This window comes from Orycteropus afer, unplaced genomic scaffold (genome assembly GCF_000298275.1).
Source record: "Orycteropus afer afer isolate SDZICR_OR568_19922 unplaced genomic scaffold, OryAfe1.0 scaffold00093, whole genome shotgun sequence".
Classification (NCBI taxonomy): domain Eukaryota; kingdom Metazoa; phylum Chordata; class Mammalia; order Tubulidentata; family Orycteropodidae; genus Orycteropus; species Orycteropus afer.
Window position 1 is genome coordinate 4,122,665 of NW_006921680.1, and position 18,254 is coordinate 4,140,918.

At 38.7% G+C, this 18,254-nt stretch overlaps 1 protein-coding gene across 1 annotated transcript in view; it reads right to left on the reverse strand.

The window, feature by feature from the left end:
- The window catches only part of RHOBTB3 (Rho related BTB domain containing 3), a 118,087-nt gene that overhangs the window by 78,736 nt on the left and 21,097 nt on the right, over positions 1-18,254 (reverse strand). Inside the window, exons 6-7 of the mRNA XM_042781179.1 lie at positions 9,580-9,691; positions 6,054-6,481 (exon numbers count right to left, since the gene is read on the reverse strand). Of these exons, the coding sequence (XP_042637113.1) occupies positions 6,054-6,481; positions 9,580-9,691 (540 nt within the window). The remainder of the gene's footprint in view (positions 1-6,053; positions 6,482-9,579; positions 9,692-18,254) is intronic.

The window sequence follows — 18,254 nt, forward strand, 5'->3', positions numbered from 1 at the left end:
AAGAGACTCAGTCAAATATCTACTGGAACTAACTGAGAGATTTAGCATCATGGCAAGATATAAGATCAACATCCAAAAATCAGTGGGATTCCTCTACACCAGCAAAGAGATTGCTGAAAAAGAAATAAGGAAATCAATACCATTTACAATAGCTACCAAAAAAATAAATTACTTGGGAATAAATCTTACCAGGGACACAAAAGACCGCTACAAAGAAAACTATAAAAAACTACTTCAAGAAACCATAAGGGATCTACATAAATGGAAGAACGTCCCATGCTCGTGGACAGGAAGATTGAACATTGTGAAAAAGTCAGTTCTACCCAAAGCAATCTACACATTCAATGCAATCCCAATCCAGGTCCCATCAATATTCTTTGGGATATGGAAAAACCAGTCACTAACTTTATATGGAAAGGAAAGAGACTTCAGATAAGCAAAGTACTATTGAAGAAGAAAAACAAAGTAGGAGGTCTCACTTTGCCAGATCTCAAAACCTACTATACAGCCACAGTAGTCAAAACTGCCTGTTATTGGTTTAATGACAGATACATAGACCAACTGAATAGAATTGAGAAACCAGAAACAGATCCATCGACCTATGATCGGTTAGCTGATCTTTGACAAAGGCCCAAAATCCGTTAAATGGGGAAGAGAATGTTTGTTTAATAAATGGTGCTGGCAAAACTGGAGATCCATTTGCAGAAAAATGAAAGAAGATCTGTACCTCATACCATACACAAAAACGAACTCCAGATGGATCAAAGACTTAAATGTGAAACCTACAACTACAGTTCCTCCAGGAAAATCTCAGGGCAAATTTAAGGGCCCTAATACATGGCATAACTTGAGACTATCAAGCATAACTCAAAATGCACAAACAGCAGAAGAGAAACCAGATGATTGGGACCTTCTAAAAATTAAATTTCTAAGTGCTTCCAAAGACTTCTCCAAAAGAGTCAAAAGAGAATCTACAGATTGGGAAAAAATATTTGGTAATAACATATCTGACAAGGGACTTATGTCTAGAATTTATAGAAAACTCCAACACCTCAATAACAAAAAGACAAACAATCCAATTAAAAAATGGGCAGAAGACATGAATAGACACTTCACCAAAGAGGATATTCAAGCGGCCAACAAACATATGAAGAAATGCTCACGATCATTAGCTATTAGAGAGATGCAAATCAGAACAACAATGAGATAACCATCTTGCTCCAGCACTAGTAGCAAAGTTCAACAAGACAGAAAATAACAAATGCTGGCGAGGTTGTGGAGAGATTGGGACTCTCATACACTGCTGGTGGGACTGTAAAATGGTACAACCATTGTGGAAAGCAGTATGGCGATTCCTTCAAAAGTTGGAATTAGAAATACCATTTGACTCAGCCATTCCATTACTAGGTATATACCCTAAAGAAGTGAGAGCCATGACAAGAACAGATACATGCACACCCATGTTCATTGCAGCACTATTTACAATAGCCAAAAGTTGGAAACAACCTAGGTGTCCATCAACTGAGAAATGGATAACCAAACTATGGTACATACACACAATGGAATACTATGCAATGTTAAAGAATAATGTAGAATCTGCAAAACACTGCATAAAATGGATGAACTTGGAGGACATTATGCTGAGTGAAATAAATCAATCATAAAAGGACAAATATTGTATTAGTCCATTATTGTAAAAGTTAAGGAAAGGTTTATCTATAGAAGGAAATGTTCTTTATTGGTTACCAGGGGTGGGAGGAGAGGGGAGTGAAGGCTGTTAGATAGATAGAGATAAGTCCTGATTTGGGTAAAGAGAAGGGCAATGTAGCAAATGTGAGTGACCAATATGGCAGCATTGAGAATGAGAAAGACATAGAGGTAAACTGTGGTCAACGACATGAGACAAAGTATATGTGAACTGCTGTATGGAAAGTGAATTTGCTCTGTAAATCTTCACCCAAATCACAATAAATTAAAAAAAAAATTGTTTGGTCTGATAAAAACTATGTACAAAAAACCAACAACTTAGTCACAGAAAAACAAAGACTAAAGGTTGAAACAAAACACCAATAAATGTTTAGACATTTTCTTCTGATAACAGGTATCTGGGTGGTTCCTTTTTCTCTTTTCAACTTTCTCTATTTTTCCAAAAATGTCTTTACTGTGAAAATACAGCTTTAATGCCTTTTTAAACATAACATACACAGATTTTGCTTGAGTCAGGGGTTGTAATCTATAAATAATGAAAGAATAATTAACAGGTACCCTGCAGAACCAGTTATTTTCCCTTCTCCTCAAATCAGCATCAGGGTCTCCCAGCAGCCCCAGGGTCTCCCTGCAGCCCCAGCATCTCCCTGCAGCCCCAGGTCAATCACCTGAAGCCCTGCTCACATCTGATACCATTTCTCCTTGGCCATGACATACAGAAGAGATCAGAGCCGACATGCAACAGTTCTGTGTCAGATTAAGAGGCTTGTGCTCGGAATTGGTTTAGGATCTGTAGCTCAGCAAGCTCTCCACACAATCACACTCCTGTGCCTCCAATCCTTATTCCCAGTTCACTTAGCTTCTAACCAGCCACTAAGCATTTACCTTTTCTGACTTCAGGCAGAGGATACAACAGAGTACTGAGAGCCCAAGCTTCAAACAGCTCAGCATCCAGTCAGCCATGCAGCTGACCCCAATTTGATTTGTGCCCTAACACTGATAACTGGGTTCCTGTCCTAAGCCTCTGGGCTGAATTCCAAGAGCGGGTGTTCTAGCTGCCTCTTGTGGCCCAGAGCAAACATGCTGCCTGGGAGGCTGTTCAAAATGCAGAATCTCAGGCCTTGTTCCAGGCCTACTGAATCAGAATATTCATACTAGCAAGATTCCCAGATGATTTGTACGCACTTTAAAGTTTGCTAAGCATGATGAGGGACAAGCTGTAATTCTAATCACATGTGTCAGAATGTTGGCCGCCTGAGGTTGACTGCCAGAGTGATGGGAGACTCCTAATCAAACTGCTATCTTGCCTGCTCTATTCTATCTTCCCGTTATTACCAGGGACGAGCTTTCTGTAGTCCAATACAATGATGTTCAAAATTCTAAGAATGGTAGGAACAGCTCCCACCAACCTCATCTCCAGCCAGCCATCACCTTTCACTTTATGCTCCAGCCATGGGAAACTACCTATGTTTCCCACAAAACAGCAGTTATCAAGGATTACAACTTTATTAACTCAACTTTCCCCAGTATACCCACTCCCCACTTACTGTCATAGTTATATTCCAAAGGTTATTATGTGAAAATCAGTGTTATGTGAAAATGGAGGATGACTACATCAGATCACAAAATAGAGGATGACGACATCATTACATTATTGCCAAACCACTGAGAATCATGGCCTAGCCAAGTTCACATATAACCATAACCATCACAGATAGTGTTATTCTCTCCTCATGCCTTGGCATTTGTTACTGCCAGGTGGACATTGCTGAAGCACAAAACAGTTGAATAGTAGATTTTTTACTATTGCTGTACATGTGAAATGTCAGATATACAAGATAGTTGATAAGTGAGGAGTTTTGAAGAATTTGTAGGAGTTTGTTCCTTTAGCTCCCTGCGACTGAGTCCATTCAGACTCATAGTGACCAATAAGACACAGTAGAACAGCCACAGAGGGTTTCCAAGGCTGTAAATCTTTACAGAAGCAGACTGCCTCATTATTCTCCTACAGAGTGGCTGGTGGGTTCAAACCACCGACCTTTTTGGTTACCAGCCAATGCTTTAACCACAGTGCCACCAGAGCTCCTTAAGGGAGGAGGTGATGTATATGAATCTCTTTTAAGTATTATTAAATAAATTAGAATTATAATAGATAACTGACCCTTTGGGAGGGGCCAAGGGAATTAGAGTTCTGGGGTATGAGGACAACTTTTCTTCTTCTTATCTTTTCCCTTTTCTCCATCTGCACGTATTTCTTTTTGATTTGCATGTATTAATACTGTAATTTACATAAAATCACACCCCAGAAGAAAATTTAGCAGGCTCAGTCACTAGAAATCCATCTAGCTATTTATTTTATTGTTACTATAATAAACAGGCTATAAATGACCTCATGTGCCTTTCAAAGTATTTGATAGATATTATGGGAAACTTGCTGAATTATTCATGTAATTTTAACAGTAAAATCATTGAAAAGAAAAAATAAGCACTTCTTTTATGATTCCTTAAATATATCTTTAATTTTTTTTTTATTTTAACATTTTGGATTTTCAACATTAGTCTTAAATTATGATTCAAAGTTTAAACACAAAAATCTATAGTACTAAATAAAGTCCTTAACTAGCTTGTCCTATTCATATGATGATTCATAGCTACTAGAGCTTATTCATTAATTCAACTGAAATTTACAGAGAACCTGGCAGGTTGAAGGCACTGTGTGTGTGCTGTAAGAGAGGTTATTTATTCACTGAACAAGGGATTTAAGAACTACCACTACATTCTACACACACACACACACACACACACATATATAAAGCCATAAAAATCTGCATGCTACAACTGTACTTTCCAAAACAATAATTTTCACTTTAACTTGTAAAATTATATAACCACAAACCAAATGAAAAAAGTAAAATCTTATTCTTAACATCAATCATTTCAACTGAAGCCTATACCAAAACTTTACTGCTTACAAGAAATTTGTTTTCTTTGCAAACATTTATAAATTTCTCATCTGTTCCCAATTTTAAACTCTAAAGTCTAAAAACAGATTACAAACATCCCTGCAGACACATTCCAGAGCAGGAATGGCCTTAGCCTAATAGGGCCTCAGTATATTCCAAGTAGAAAAACAAAGTTAAAGAAGAGAGAAGTCCTTGGAATATTTATATTTAGATACTTACTTTAAAAATCATTTTATATCCATTCTTTTCCATTCTTTAGAGGACACTGAAATGACTCAGACAAAACTCCTATTCTTTAGAGTTGCTTCTGAGTTTTCAAAAGAATGCAATTAAAAATAATCAATAAGCTGAATCTTAAAAAGATAAGGGCACAGTACAGTAATGGAGAAAAAACAAAAGTTTGGCCACCAGAGCTCCCAAAAGAGTCATGGTCAAAGTTAATCAGAGCTTTGCTTTACTAAGTATAGATACTGATTTTCAGTACCTAAGCTTAATGTAATGACCCTGTTTATTTCTCTCCTAGATTCTCTCCAAAATCTAAGAGTCAGACAGAAGAATGAATTTTAAAATAAATAAATAACTGCCATCGAGTCGATTCCGACTCACAGTGACCCTCTTTGGGTTTCCAAGGTGGTAAATCTTTACAGAAGTAAATTGTTCAAGCTTCCTTCAGTGGAGTGGCTGGTGGGTTTGAACAGCAAACCTTCTTGTTAGCATTCAAGTGCCTTAGGCACTACGCCACCAGAACCCCTTAGAAGAGTGAATAGCTAGGTTTTAAGGTGTAGAAATTTCTTAGGTACACTTGGAAAATTTTTATTTCTTTAAAGTTAAAATGAACAATAGATTTGTGAGTTTTCATATTTTGGGTATTTGAAAAAATAATAATAAACTACTAACATTCCCACTTAGCAGGAAAAGAGATTATTACTTTTACAAGCAGATTTAACAATAAGGCAAATGAACATGTTAGAAATACAGAAAGCTTGGGACAACTTCTGTATATAAAATAAATAGCATTTCATGTATAATCTTTATCTTGTTGGCGGGAAGCAGACAGACTAATAAAACTATTAGTAAAACTAACTGCTGTATGGAAAGTGAATTTGCTCTGTAAATCTTCACCAAATCACAATAAAAAGAAAAAAAAAACAACTATTAGTAAACTAATACTCTTGAGGGAGCTCTGGTAGCATAGTGGCTAAGACACTTGCCTGCTAACCAGACGGCTGGCGGTTCAAACCCACCAGCCACTTCTCGGAAGGAAGGTTGGGCAATCCTACTTTCGTAGTGATACTGCCTCGGAAACCCAAGGAGGGGTTGCTATGAGTCGGGGCTGACTCGACAGCAAATAACAACAACAACAACAATACTCTTGAGGATCACCGGCATACTTCGTTTCAAAACCAGGAGAGAGTGTAAGCAACCAGAATCATCTGACAAAATACCTGAATAAATGAAGCGCAGGATGTCTGATAAACAAGAGCAGAAGAGGACGTCCTTAACAATGACTCGTAATGGTGGGTTGCCTGGAGACTCCTGGCTAGCACCTGGAAATGCAGGATCTCTGTTTATGGCAAAGAGATCCTGGGCTGTCCGGATGATACTGGAATCCTGAATGTCAGTGGGACTCTTCACATTGAAAAGCAGCATGAAAACGTGGCTTACAGCACAGAGGACAATCTTGTGGGCTTCTACAATGTCCCTTAAATCTGGGTTGTAAAATACCACATCCACACACTGGCAGCAGAACAGCAAGTTATTTAAATCAGAGTTATAATGTGATGCTTCAGCCTTTAAGACAGGCATTTTTTCTGTTTCAAAAAAGAAAATAAAAATCATAAACTACTCTTTAGGTCCATAGAGCCAATAATTCCAGTTCTTTTTAAGCAAAGAAAAATAAACATTATTTTTTAATATTATTAGGTTGAACCATATAAAACTGCCAGTTTTGACCTACAAAAACAGCAACTTTGTAGAATTTAACCTAAAAACAAACATATATAATCTAATCATTTAAGTATTGTAGAATTTCACCACACAGGCCCACACTTGAATACTATGTTTACATTTTATAGTGCAAATGGAAAACCTAAAATGACATAAAGAACAATGAAATAACAACTGTCATGATTTATGGATCCCTAAAATAAAATAAGGGAGCTCTGGTAGCATAGTGCCTAAGATACTTGACTGCTAACCAGAAGGCTGGTGGTTCAAACCCACCAACCACTCCTAGGAAGGAAGGTTGGGCAATCTACTTCCACAGTGATACCACTGCCTTGGAAACCCAAGGAGGGGTCACTATGAGTTGGGTCCAACTCAACGGCAAACAACAACAACACAAAATAAAATAAAACAGCTAGATTGTATAATGGTTAAGTGCTTGGCTGCTAACTGAAAGGTCAGTGGTTCAAACTCACCAGCTGCTCCCTGGGAGAAAGATGTGGCAATCTGCTTCCATAAAGACTTACACCCTTAGAAACCCTAGGGCAGTTCTATTCTGTCTTACAGGGTCGCTATGAGCCAGAACAGACTCGGCAGCAATGGGCTTGTTTTTAACATAAAATATTCCTCCAAATGTTGAATTTTAGCAGTCACCATTCTTTACTTTTACCTGGTTAGAAAATCAAAACCAATTATTGAATGAGTTCCAAAGAATATAATCTCAATCTACAGTCAGTCGTCCTCCTCCTGGGTCTGGAAGAAGAGATGGAGGGCTAAGCTGTTAAAATTCTTCAACTTCTCAAAGACAGGACTCAGAGATTTGGACTCTATTGTTTGAAACCATGGTTACTATTTTATTTTGATCCAAGTCTTGTATCTTTTTTTTTTCCCTAGTAAAACAATATGGCTCTCCAAAACCAGTTCTTTTCCCTAAGATTATGTATAGTGTTATTCCCAGTTCTTTTTATAGAATGGTACAGAAAACAGCCTTGAGAAAGGTGTGACTGCATTTGCTGAAGGGACACTTATGAAGGCCCTACCTACTATATCATTTTGTACCCCCGGATGAAGACCTATGTCAGAAATTTCTTGTAGAGATAAATGACATTTTACTGCTTTGCTTTCCTTTAGAAACTGGTATATTTTCTTTTTGATAAATGAAAACGAACTAACTAGCAATGTGCACTACTTATTTGGTCCTTCTCTACCCATCTTTTAATCCAGAAAGTATTTAAGGCTCCACTTTTTGTTTTTCTTTTTTAATTGTGCTTTGGGTGCAAATTTACAGAACAGAATTTGTTTTACATTTTACATTCAACATTTCATATACATTTGGTTTCACTCCCCGATTACCACCCCCAACCCTAACCCACTTTCCTCCTCTCCCTTCCCAGTGGCCCCTCCATCCCTGTCCCCTTCTTAGCTATGCACTCCTGTCTGTTCAGCTTTTCCTCCGTGTGAAGGTTGTCCCTCTGGTGCCCCATGGCCAATTACTCCCAGGAATGTATCTCCATAGAGTAGGTGGGTGCATCGCCCTGGGTTGGGTGTCCTGCATGTTAAGTCTTATTAATGTTGGGCCGAGAACTAGCCCTTGGGAATGAGTTTTATCCCAGGCCCAAGTGTATCCCAGGGCCATAGTCTTGGGGGTTCCACTGGACTCCATCCGACCAGTAATTCTGGTCATTATTGTGTTTTTGAATTTTATGCTACATTTTTCCTCCCAATCTATCCAGGATCTCCAGTTTTGATCCTTTCTCAAGTGGTTGGCATTGGTAGCTGGGCACCATCTGGTTCTCCTGGTCTTGAGGCCCATCATAACCTAGAGCTGATTGTTTCCAAATGTCCTTGGTTTCTTCACTCTTCCTCACTTCCAACAAAATTTAAGGCCCCACTGTTCACTAAAAACCAAGGGTATATCATTTAGGGTCTACTTATCTGCATTTGTTTTTAAACCTGGAGTTGACCTCATATCCTAATTTATATTTTCATGATTTTTTAGATTTGTATTTATTAATTCAATGAAAACTTATCAAATACCTCTTCTATAAAATTATACCAATAGCAAATTGATAAAGATTATTATTTCTGTCACAAAATTGTGCAAAAAGGTCTGTGATATTTATGGTAACAACTGATGTTATTTATTTAGACTGTATTTTCCCTTAACCTATTACGAAAATTTCTGAACATTTGAAAGAGTTGAAAGAATGACAAAATGAACACACACACAGTCTCCCCTTAGATTCTGCAATTATTAACATTTTATCACTTTGGTCTTATCACTAGATAGACAAACACACACACTGCTAAACCATTTAAAAGTAAGTTGTAATCATTAGGATATTTTGGCTCTCATTACTTCACATTCATCTCCTAAGAATAAGGACATTTCCCTATTCAACCACAATACCATTATCAGACACAAAAAATTAACAATAATTTCATAATATCACCTAATTATTTCCTACTCACATATTTATCCATTGTACCAAGAATGTCTTTTATAGATGTTTTTATTGAAGAAGAATCCAATCAAGGTGTATGCATTACATCTGGTAGTTATTATGTGTTAAACTTCAATCCGTAAGAGCCATCCCACTCCAACATTATTTTTACAATCTATAGTCAACTCAATGGCACATAACAACAACAACAAACAATAGTTGACTCGATGGCAGTGGGTATAGGCTCAAGTTTTAAAGTATTTCCCAAAGTGTAGTCCGAGACCTGTTTTATGAACCACCTGATTCAGAATCAGCTGGAAAGCTTATTTAAAAAGCAGATTTGTGGTGTTATCCCAAACTTAGAAATCAGAATGTCAGGTGGTTCCTGAGAACACTTAAATTTGAGAAGAACTGCTGTAAATGATTTATAATAAACAGCAACAGAAAAAAAATTAATGATAAATAAATTAATAAACAAATAAATAGCAAGTCAATGTCTAGACACTGGTTTATAAATGCACCTGGTTGTTCAAGCTGAGGTGGTCTAATTCCATGAAATGAGTTGCTCATTTTCCTTTTCTTCATTTTTTCACTTGTCTTCTGATTTAAGGCTTGAATCATAAAATACTCCAACTAAAACATGAAACAAATTTTAATTTAAGTATCTACAAAATTGTATCTGACATGATTATTTGTACAGATTCACACCCTTCAAATATTTTTAATATCAGTGTTGTCTACATGTATTCATAACACTTAAAATTTTACATAAACATGTTAATGTTTTATTAAATGTTTTAGCAAGTGTTTTATTGAACATGTTAATGTTTAAGTGGAACATGCAAATCCGTTAAAAAAAAAAACTTATTAAGTAGAACACATTGTGTCTTGTTTGAACATAAACTATCAATTCAAAAAGGAATTGTTGATTTTCTTAAATAATCAAGAAAGCCAAGTACTAAAACTGCGTGGCTGTCAACAATCTTCTCAGTGGGCAACCACATTGTTATACTAGGAGAAGATTCAAGGCAGGAACAGCTCTGGCTCTATGTCTACAGATGCTCATATCAACCAAGGCAGTCCACATGTGCTCTAGCTTCTTTTTCTTTAACAAAATAATTTGAAGGCTGTCCTCAATTTTACAATTAAAGCTTTTATTCCATGTAATTACACAGCTCCAGGCCTACATTGTGAAGCCTGGGGCAAAAGTACAATGGAGGACCACATACCTACCATATATATCTTAGGCTGGGTTCTCTAAAGAGCAAAACCAGTGAAGTGTATATATATACATAAATATATAAAATAACCAAAAAACAAACTCACTGCCATTGAGTCAATTCTGACTCAAAGCAATGCCCACTGGGTTTCCGAGGCTATAAATCTTTATAGAAGCAGACTGCCTTATCTTTCTTCCATATAAATATATAGAGACATTTATTTCAAGGAAATGGTTCACACAACTGTGGAGGCTGACAAGTCCCTAACCTGTAGGTCAGGAGTTAGGCTACAGGCTTCTCCTGACTCATGTGGTTGCAAGAAGTGATAAACCCAAAATCAACAGGTCAGAAAGCAGGCTGCTGACTCATGTCCCAAGAACCAGAGGTCAGAAGATGACAAGTTGGATGCAGGATCAAACAGAAGGTGAGGTTTGCTAGAACATCGATATATTTAGAATGCAGGCCACACACCCAAGGAAATTCTACTTTCAGCTGATTGGCTGCTCACAGCAGATCACAAAATAGAGGATGATTACATAGTATCTGCCAAATCACTAAGAATCATAGCCTACCAAGTTAATATATACCCTTGGCCATCACAGTCTACCCCCTTGTGAACCTGGTACCTGTACATATCTCCTTAAGCCATTTATAATCCCCAAATAATGACAATTTTAAAATCATGCTTGCACTTAGCATGCTATGACTAACATGTACAACTAAAAATGCACCAGCCCTGTTTACATCTTATATTTTATAATTAATAGAATAAGGAAGAGTAGAGAGCAAGGATTTTATATATATATATATATATATATATACACACACACACACACACATATACACACATATACATATACATATAATAAAACAAGGAAGAAATACTGAAAACAATTATAGTCCTCATTTTTGCAACTGGTCATGTGCTAGTAGCTGGTATTACAACTACCTTGTTCTACCACCCATTCCATATTCTCCTTTCACTCAGCAAACACCTCAGTTGGCTGTGGTTCCTTGCTTGATGGTGTATCCCAAACCTTCATTCCTAAAGGATCCGGGCCATTAGTACTCATATTGGAATTTGTTTGCTATAGTTTTCCACTGACTTTAATCACAGGGCATGGTAGTACTAAAAGACATCCTAAGGGATTTTGTGTATTCCAGATATACTCTTCTTTATTTCTATCATGTAATACCAATCCAGTGTCCCCTTGATAATCAGGACCAATCACACCAGCCAAAACAGTAACTCCCTTCTTTGTCTGTTGATCCAGAGGCATTAGGAGTCCAAAGTGGCTGGGTGACATACTTAACTTCCAGTTCAAGGGAATCCATGTTATGTCTCCTGATGGGAGCATTCTTTCCTTTGGAAATAAGACCTCTAGGGATGTAGAACATAGGGTTGCAGGGACAGGAAGCAAAAAATTTGCAAGTGGGTCACTATGGGTAATAGTGAGTGATGCCATTCCCATTTCCACCCCTTGATTCCTGGATCCATAAATATATGGAACAGCACCATATAGTGGGTGCTGATAAATCTTATTCAGCCTCCTGGAGAACACTGCCCCAACCTTGCAAAGGTATTTCCACCTACTGGCAACATAATTGCGTCTTTAGAAGACTATCCCATCATTTTATCAAGCTAGTTGCTTCAAGATGATAGGAAATATGTGATGAGAAACCAGTGATTTCCTTGAGCATGGGCCCACATCATTTGTTGTGAAGTAAGTTCCTTGATCTGAGGCAATGTTGCGTGGGATATCATGGCAGTAGATTAGGTATTCTATAAGTCCATGGCTGGTAGTTTTGGCAGAAGTGTTACATGCAGGGAAGGCATATCCGTATCCAGCATAAGTATCTATCTCAGTAAGAACAAAATGCTGTTCTTTCCATGATGTGAGTAGCCATGTAATCAACCTGCCACCAGGTTGCTGGCAATCAGCCCCTAGGAATGGTTCCATATTGGAGTGTTGATCTCCGCTGCTGGCAGATTGGACACTCGGCAGTAGCTATAGCCAAGTCAGCCTCAATGAGTGAAAGTCCATGTTGCTGAGCCTATGCACAACATCCATCCTGCCACTATGGCCACTATGTACATGAGGCCATTGGACAATGACAGGAGTGGCTGGGGAAGGGGCTGACTGGTATCCACAGAATGTGTCACCCTATCCACTTGGTTGTTAAAATCCACTTATGCCGAGGTCACCCGCACATGAGACAGAAACAATTTCACTTCCTTGGTCCATTCAGAGAGGACCATCCATATGCCTCTTCCTCATACCTCCTTGTTACCCATTTTTCAATCATGTTCCTTCCAAGTCCCTGACCATTCACCCAAACCACTAGTCACAGCCCATGAATTAATATACAATCACACATCTGGTCATCTCTCCTTCTAAACAAAATGAACAACCTGGTGCTCTGCTCAAAGTTTTGCCCACTGGGACTATTTACCTTTATCACTGTACTTCAGGGAAGTCCTACAAAGGGGCTGCAGTGCTGTTCCTGTCCACTTCCAAGTGGTGCCTAAATATTGCACAGAACTATCTATAAACCAGTCATGAGTTTTCTCTTCCTCAGTCAACTAATCATAAGGAACTCCCTATGAGGTCACAGGCTCAGACTGGGAAAAGGAAGGTAATGTGACAAAAGCGGGGACCATGAATGAGCATTTGGGCCACTCCTCGTGTAACTTATTTGTGCCTTCAGGTCCTGCTTGAGCTATCTCATATATACTACTTCCATTTAATGATGGAGTGCTGCTATGCACACCCAACTTTATGACTCTGTGGGTCAGACAGCACCCAGGCTGCATAGTGACTCGGTGGCCCATAGTTAAGCATTCAGTCTCTATCTACTTAGGCCCAATAACAAGCCAAAAGCTATTTCTCAAAAGGAGAGTAGCTATCTTCAAAGGATGGCAGAGCTTTGCCCCCAGATCCTTAGGGTCTATTTTGTGATTTACCAATAGGGGCCTATCAGTGATTCCAAACAGCATCTCTGTCTGCCACTGCCACTTCAAACACCATTGGTTCAGCCAGATTATAGGGCCCAAGTGGCAGAGTGATTTGCATAGCAGCCTGAACCTATTGCAGAGCCTTCTGCTACTCTGGGCCTCCCTCAAAACGAGCAGCTTTTTGAGTCACTTGATAAACAGGCCAGAGTAATGCACACAAATGAGGGATATGTTCCCTCCAAAAACCAAAGAGGCCTACTAGGTGTTGTGTTTCCTTTTTACTTGTAAGAGGGGTCAGAAACAACAACTTATCCTTTACTTTCAAAGGACTATCTCTACAAGATCCATATTACTAGACCCCTAAAAATTTCAACAAGGTGGAAGCCATCTGAATTTTTGTTGTATTTCTCACCCCCTTACATGTAAAAAAAAAAAAAACACCCAACACATGTCTGTCAATTTGTTGTACTGTGCTGACTTGCATGTTGTTGTGATGCTGGAAGTTATGTCTCTGGTATTTCAAACGTCAGCAGGTTCACCCATGGTGGACAGGTTTTAGCAGGGCTTCCAGAATAATAAAGACTAAGAAGAAGGACATGACAATCTACTTCTGAAAGAAATGACCACTGAAAACTTTGTGTATAGTAGTGAAAGAAACACTACTTGACATACTTCCAGAAGATGAGCCCCTCAGGTTGGAGGGCACTCAAAATACTACTGGGATAGAGCTGCCTCCTCAAAGAAGAGTTGACCTTAATGACATGAATGGAGTAAAACTTTTGTGATCCTCATTTGCTGATGTGGCATGACTCAAAATGAGAAGAAACAGCTGCTAACATCCATTAATAATCAGAATGTGAATACACAAAGTATGAATCTAGAAAAATTGGAAATCATCAAAAATGAAATGGAATGCATAAAGATCAATATCCTAGGCATTAGTAAACTCAAATGGACTGATATTGGCCACTGTCAATCAGACAATCATATGATCTACTATGCCAGGAATGAACAACTGAAGAGGAACAGCATCCCATTCATCGTCAAAAAGAACATTTCAAGATCCATCCTGAAATACAATGCTGTCAGTGATAGGGTAATATCCATACACCTACAAGGAAGACTAGTTAATACTGCTATTATACACCAACCACTAATGTCAAAGATAAAGAAATTGAAGATTTTCACCAACTTCTGCAGTCTCTGAAATTTACCAAACATGCAATCAAGATGCATTGGTAATTACTGGTGATTGGAATGAGAGAATTAGAAACAAAGAAGCATCAGTAGTTGAAAACTATGGCCCTAGTGGCAGAAATGACAATGGAGATTGCATGATAGAATTTTGCAAGACCAATAACTTACTCATTGCAAATACATTTTTTTCAACAGCATAAAAGGCTACTATACATGTGGAGCTCATCAGAAGGAATACACAGGAATCAAATCAACTACATCTGTGGAAAGAGACAAGGAGAAGCTTAATATCATCAGTCAGAACAAGGCCAGGGGGCGACTGTGGAACAGACCTTTAATTGCTTGTATGCAAATTTAAGTTGAAGCTGAAGAAAAAACAAGTCTATGAGAGCCAAAATATGAGTATATCCCACCTGAATTTAAGGAAGACTGAAAAGGATTGATGCATTTGAGTTATGGTGTTGGTGAAGAATATTGAATGTACCACTGACTGGCAGAAGAATGAACAGATGTGTCTTGGAAGAAGTACAGCCGCAGTGCTCCTTAGACGCGAGGCTGTCATGACTTCATCTCTTGTACTTTGGTCACATTACCAGGAGGGACCGTTGCCTGGAAAGGATATCACGGTTGGTAAAGCACAGGTTCAGCAAAAAAGAGGAAGACCCTCATGAGATGGATAGACAACAGCAGCTGCAACAAAGGGCTCAAGCATAGCAACAATTGGGAGAATGCCTCAGGACTAGGCAGTGTTTTGTTCTGTCAGAACTGACTTGATGGCACCTAACAACAACATGCAAATGTCTTATCAGTATGTTTAGAGTTATTGATACTTCTTCTTTACTAGGTCCAATCAGCATAATGTCATCAATATAATGGACCAGCGTGATGTCTTATGGAAGGAAAGGTGATCAAGGTCCCTATGGACTAAATAATGGCACAGAACTGGATAGTTGATATACCTCTGAGGTAGGGCAGTGAAGTTGTTTTGCTGACTTTGGCAGCTGAAAGCAAACTGTTTCTGGTGTTCCTCTGAAATGGGAATCAATTCCTTTGTATATATTAGAAAAATCAAGCAGTTCTTTTGGAGTGTAGCATACCACATCCTGAGTCACACTCTGTACTTTACTTCTTGGAGCTTGCTGGATGCCAAGTCTAGTTACAGGTCTAGTTAGAAAAGCAAAAATGGATGGTGGAGGTGGTTCCTGGTGACACTGAGCAATGTCTTGTAAGGCATCTGCTTCAGGCAATATCCCAGGCAATGCCTCAGGTGCCATGTCAGGCAGTATCTTAGACAAAGACTCTTCAGCCATAGCTCTGGGTTAATCTCATCAGGTAGAGGTAAAAGGAATAATGGTTTTCCTGGGGAAGGTGGCTTAGCAGACAAATATGCAGTAGCCTCTTCAGATGAGAGTATGAAGGCTGGTTCTGTCGGACAGAGTGATTCATGAGTTTAGAGGCTCAATTTCTCCAGCTTCCTAATTATCTGCCCATATGTTGCCATCTCAAGTTTCAGGATCCCTTTCTTCCCGATCAATGCCTGCACTTTAACTTCAGACATCGTTTGAGGCTGGAAATTCAATTGGTGTTGTAATTCAGTCACTATTAAAGTAAGACTCTGGGTTTGATTTTCAGCAGTATCAGCTCTGTTACTACAAGAAATAAGGCTTCTTTCAGGGCACAAGCAACAACTTTCAGGTATGCAGTGCTTGAGTTGTGACTCTGAAGCTTTGAGCTCATCTCCTTTCACCAACAAAAGTAAGAACAATCAACCAGCTTCCTTATACTTCTCATTCTGACAAAACTGTAAAAAACTATCATATATGTAATCAACCAGACCATGTCTCTCACAAATATTTGATTCGTTGGTGGTGATATTTTGAGTATTTCTATTGCTATCTCATGCCATTATTAAAGTGTCCTATTTACTACTAGAGGCAGAGTCATCAGCTTCTTTTCATACTAGTTAAACTTAAAAACCAATTCAGAAAATTCATCTTTATAATTTTGCTCCTCTAGAACCACTCTCAGTACCAATCATTTTAGGCTGGGTCCTCTGGAGGATCAAAACCACTGAAGTGGGTATATGTAAATACATAGAGAGAGAGATTTATTTCAAGGAAATGGCTCATGTAGTTGTGGAGGCTGGCAAGTCCAAATCTATGGATCAGGCATCAAGTTGGAGGCTTCTCTTGACTCACGTGGTTGCAGAGACAAAGGAACACAAAATCAGCAGGTCACATGGCAGGCTTCTCATTCATATCCCAAGAACCAGAGGGCTGAAGATGATGAGTCAGACACAGGATTGAGAAAGAACAAGCTTTGCCAGAATATTCATACATACTGGATGCAGGCCACATCCCCAAGGAAACTCTCCCTTCAACAGATTGACTGCTTACATCAGATCACAAAATGGAGGATGATTACAAAATATCTGCCAAACCACTGAGAATCATGGCCTACCCAAGTGGACACATACACTTAACCATCACAATATATCTAAATATTTTAAAGATGCAAATCAAGAAAGCAAACATATAAAATACATTGTCTCCTCCTGCTCTAATAAATCTATCATTATGAAAGCCTTGAAGGCGAGGTTCAGATTTAAATTCTCAGGCTCCTCAGGGTTTCATAAACACAGAGAGAACTAACCCCTAATTTCTGAGCCCCAAGATCATCCTTTGTCTTCTCATCCCTTGCTCCACCCCATGCTTCAAGGACCTCTGTGCATACAAGTAAACAACCAAGCCCACACATTTAAGCTCCATCCATTCTCCTCCCTCATTCCACACAAACAATCACCCCTTTGCCACCTCTCAGGCCTAGGGGTACACACACAAACCCCTGGGTTTGTGATATACCTTCAGTAAGATGGACCCAGGAAAAGGGCCTGGACAGGTCCTAGATACAGACTCAAGGGTAGGTGGTCAGAGAATTCTAGGGTCTGGGGTTCTGGAGGATGGTCACAGTACTGCCCAACAGAAATTTCTATGCTGATGGAAATGTTCTGTGATCTCTGCACTGTCCAATAGAGTAGTCACTAGCCACATGTGATTATTAAGCACCTGAAATATGGATAGTACATCTGAGAACTGAATTTTATGATTTATTTCATTTTAATTGATTTAAATATAAACAGCCACATGTGGATAGTGGCTACTATGTTGTTGTTAGACGCCATCAAGTCGACTCTGACTCAGAGCGACCCTATGTACAACAGAACTACTGTATTAGACACTGTAGGTCTAGAAGGGAGATACCAGATCCAAGGGAGATAGTCCCTTGACCCCATGGACTTATGGACTGTGAGAATTATAACTGGAGGAAAGGCAGACAGAATCCTTTAAAGCTCAGGGATATGCAGATACTCTTCTTGCCCAGATCTGAAGGTATTGCTGCACAGCTCTTCATCCCTGACTCTTTAAGATTTTCACTCTTAACAGTATCATTTCCATCCATAATTCTTGCAAATGCCTCTATTTCTTTTACTCCATCTTTCAGTCATACTTTGTTTTCCAAGTTCTGTAAAGAGATCATTTGGATCTTATTTACACAGTCTCATCAAGTCTTGAGTTAAAGAAAAAAGAAATGGCCATGTTTTTCTCCCAATCTTGATCACATCTTCAGTTTTCATCATACCTCAACCCCATCTGCAGTACAAGGCTTTAGGAACAAAGAACAATGGGGAACAAGAAGAGAGAGAAAACCTATGTAATCCAGAACCTGTGTAAAGTGGAAACCCATCAGGAAAGGAAAATGCAAATATTTTCCACTAAAACAAACTATAGAAAAGTGATAAGGCTACATACTCTGAAAAAGGTGG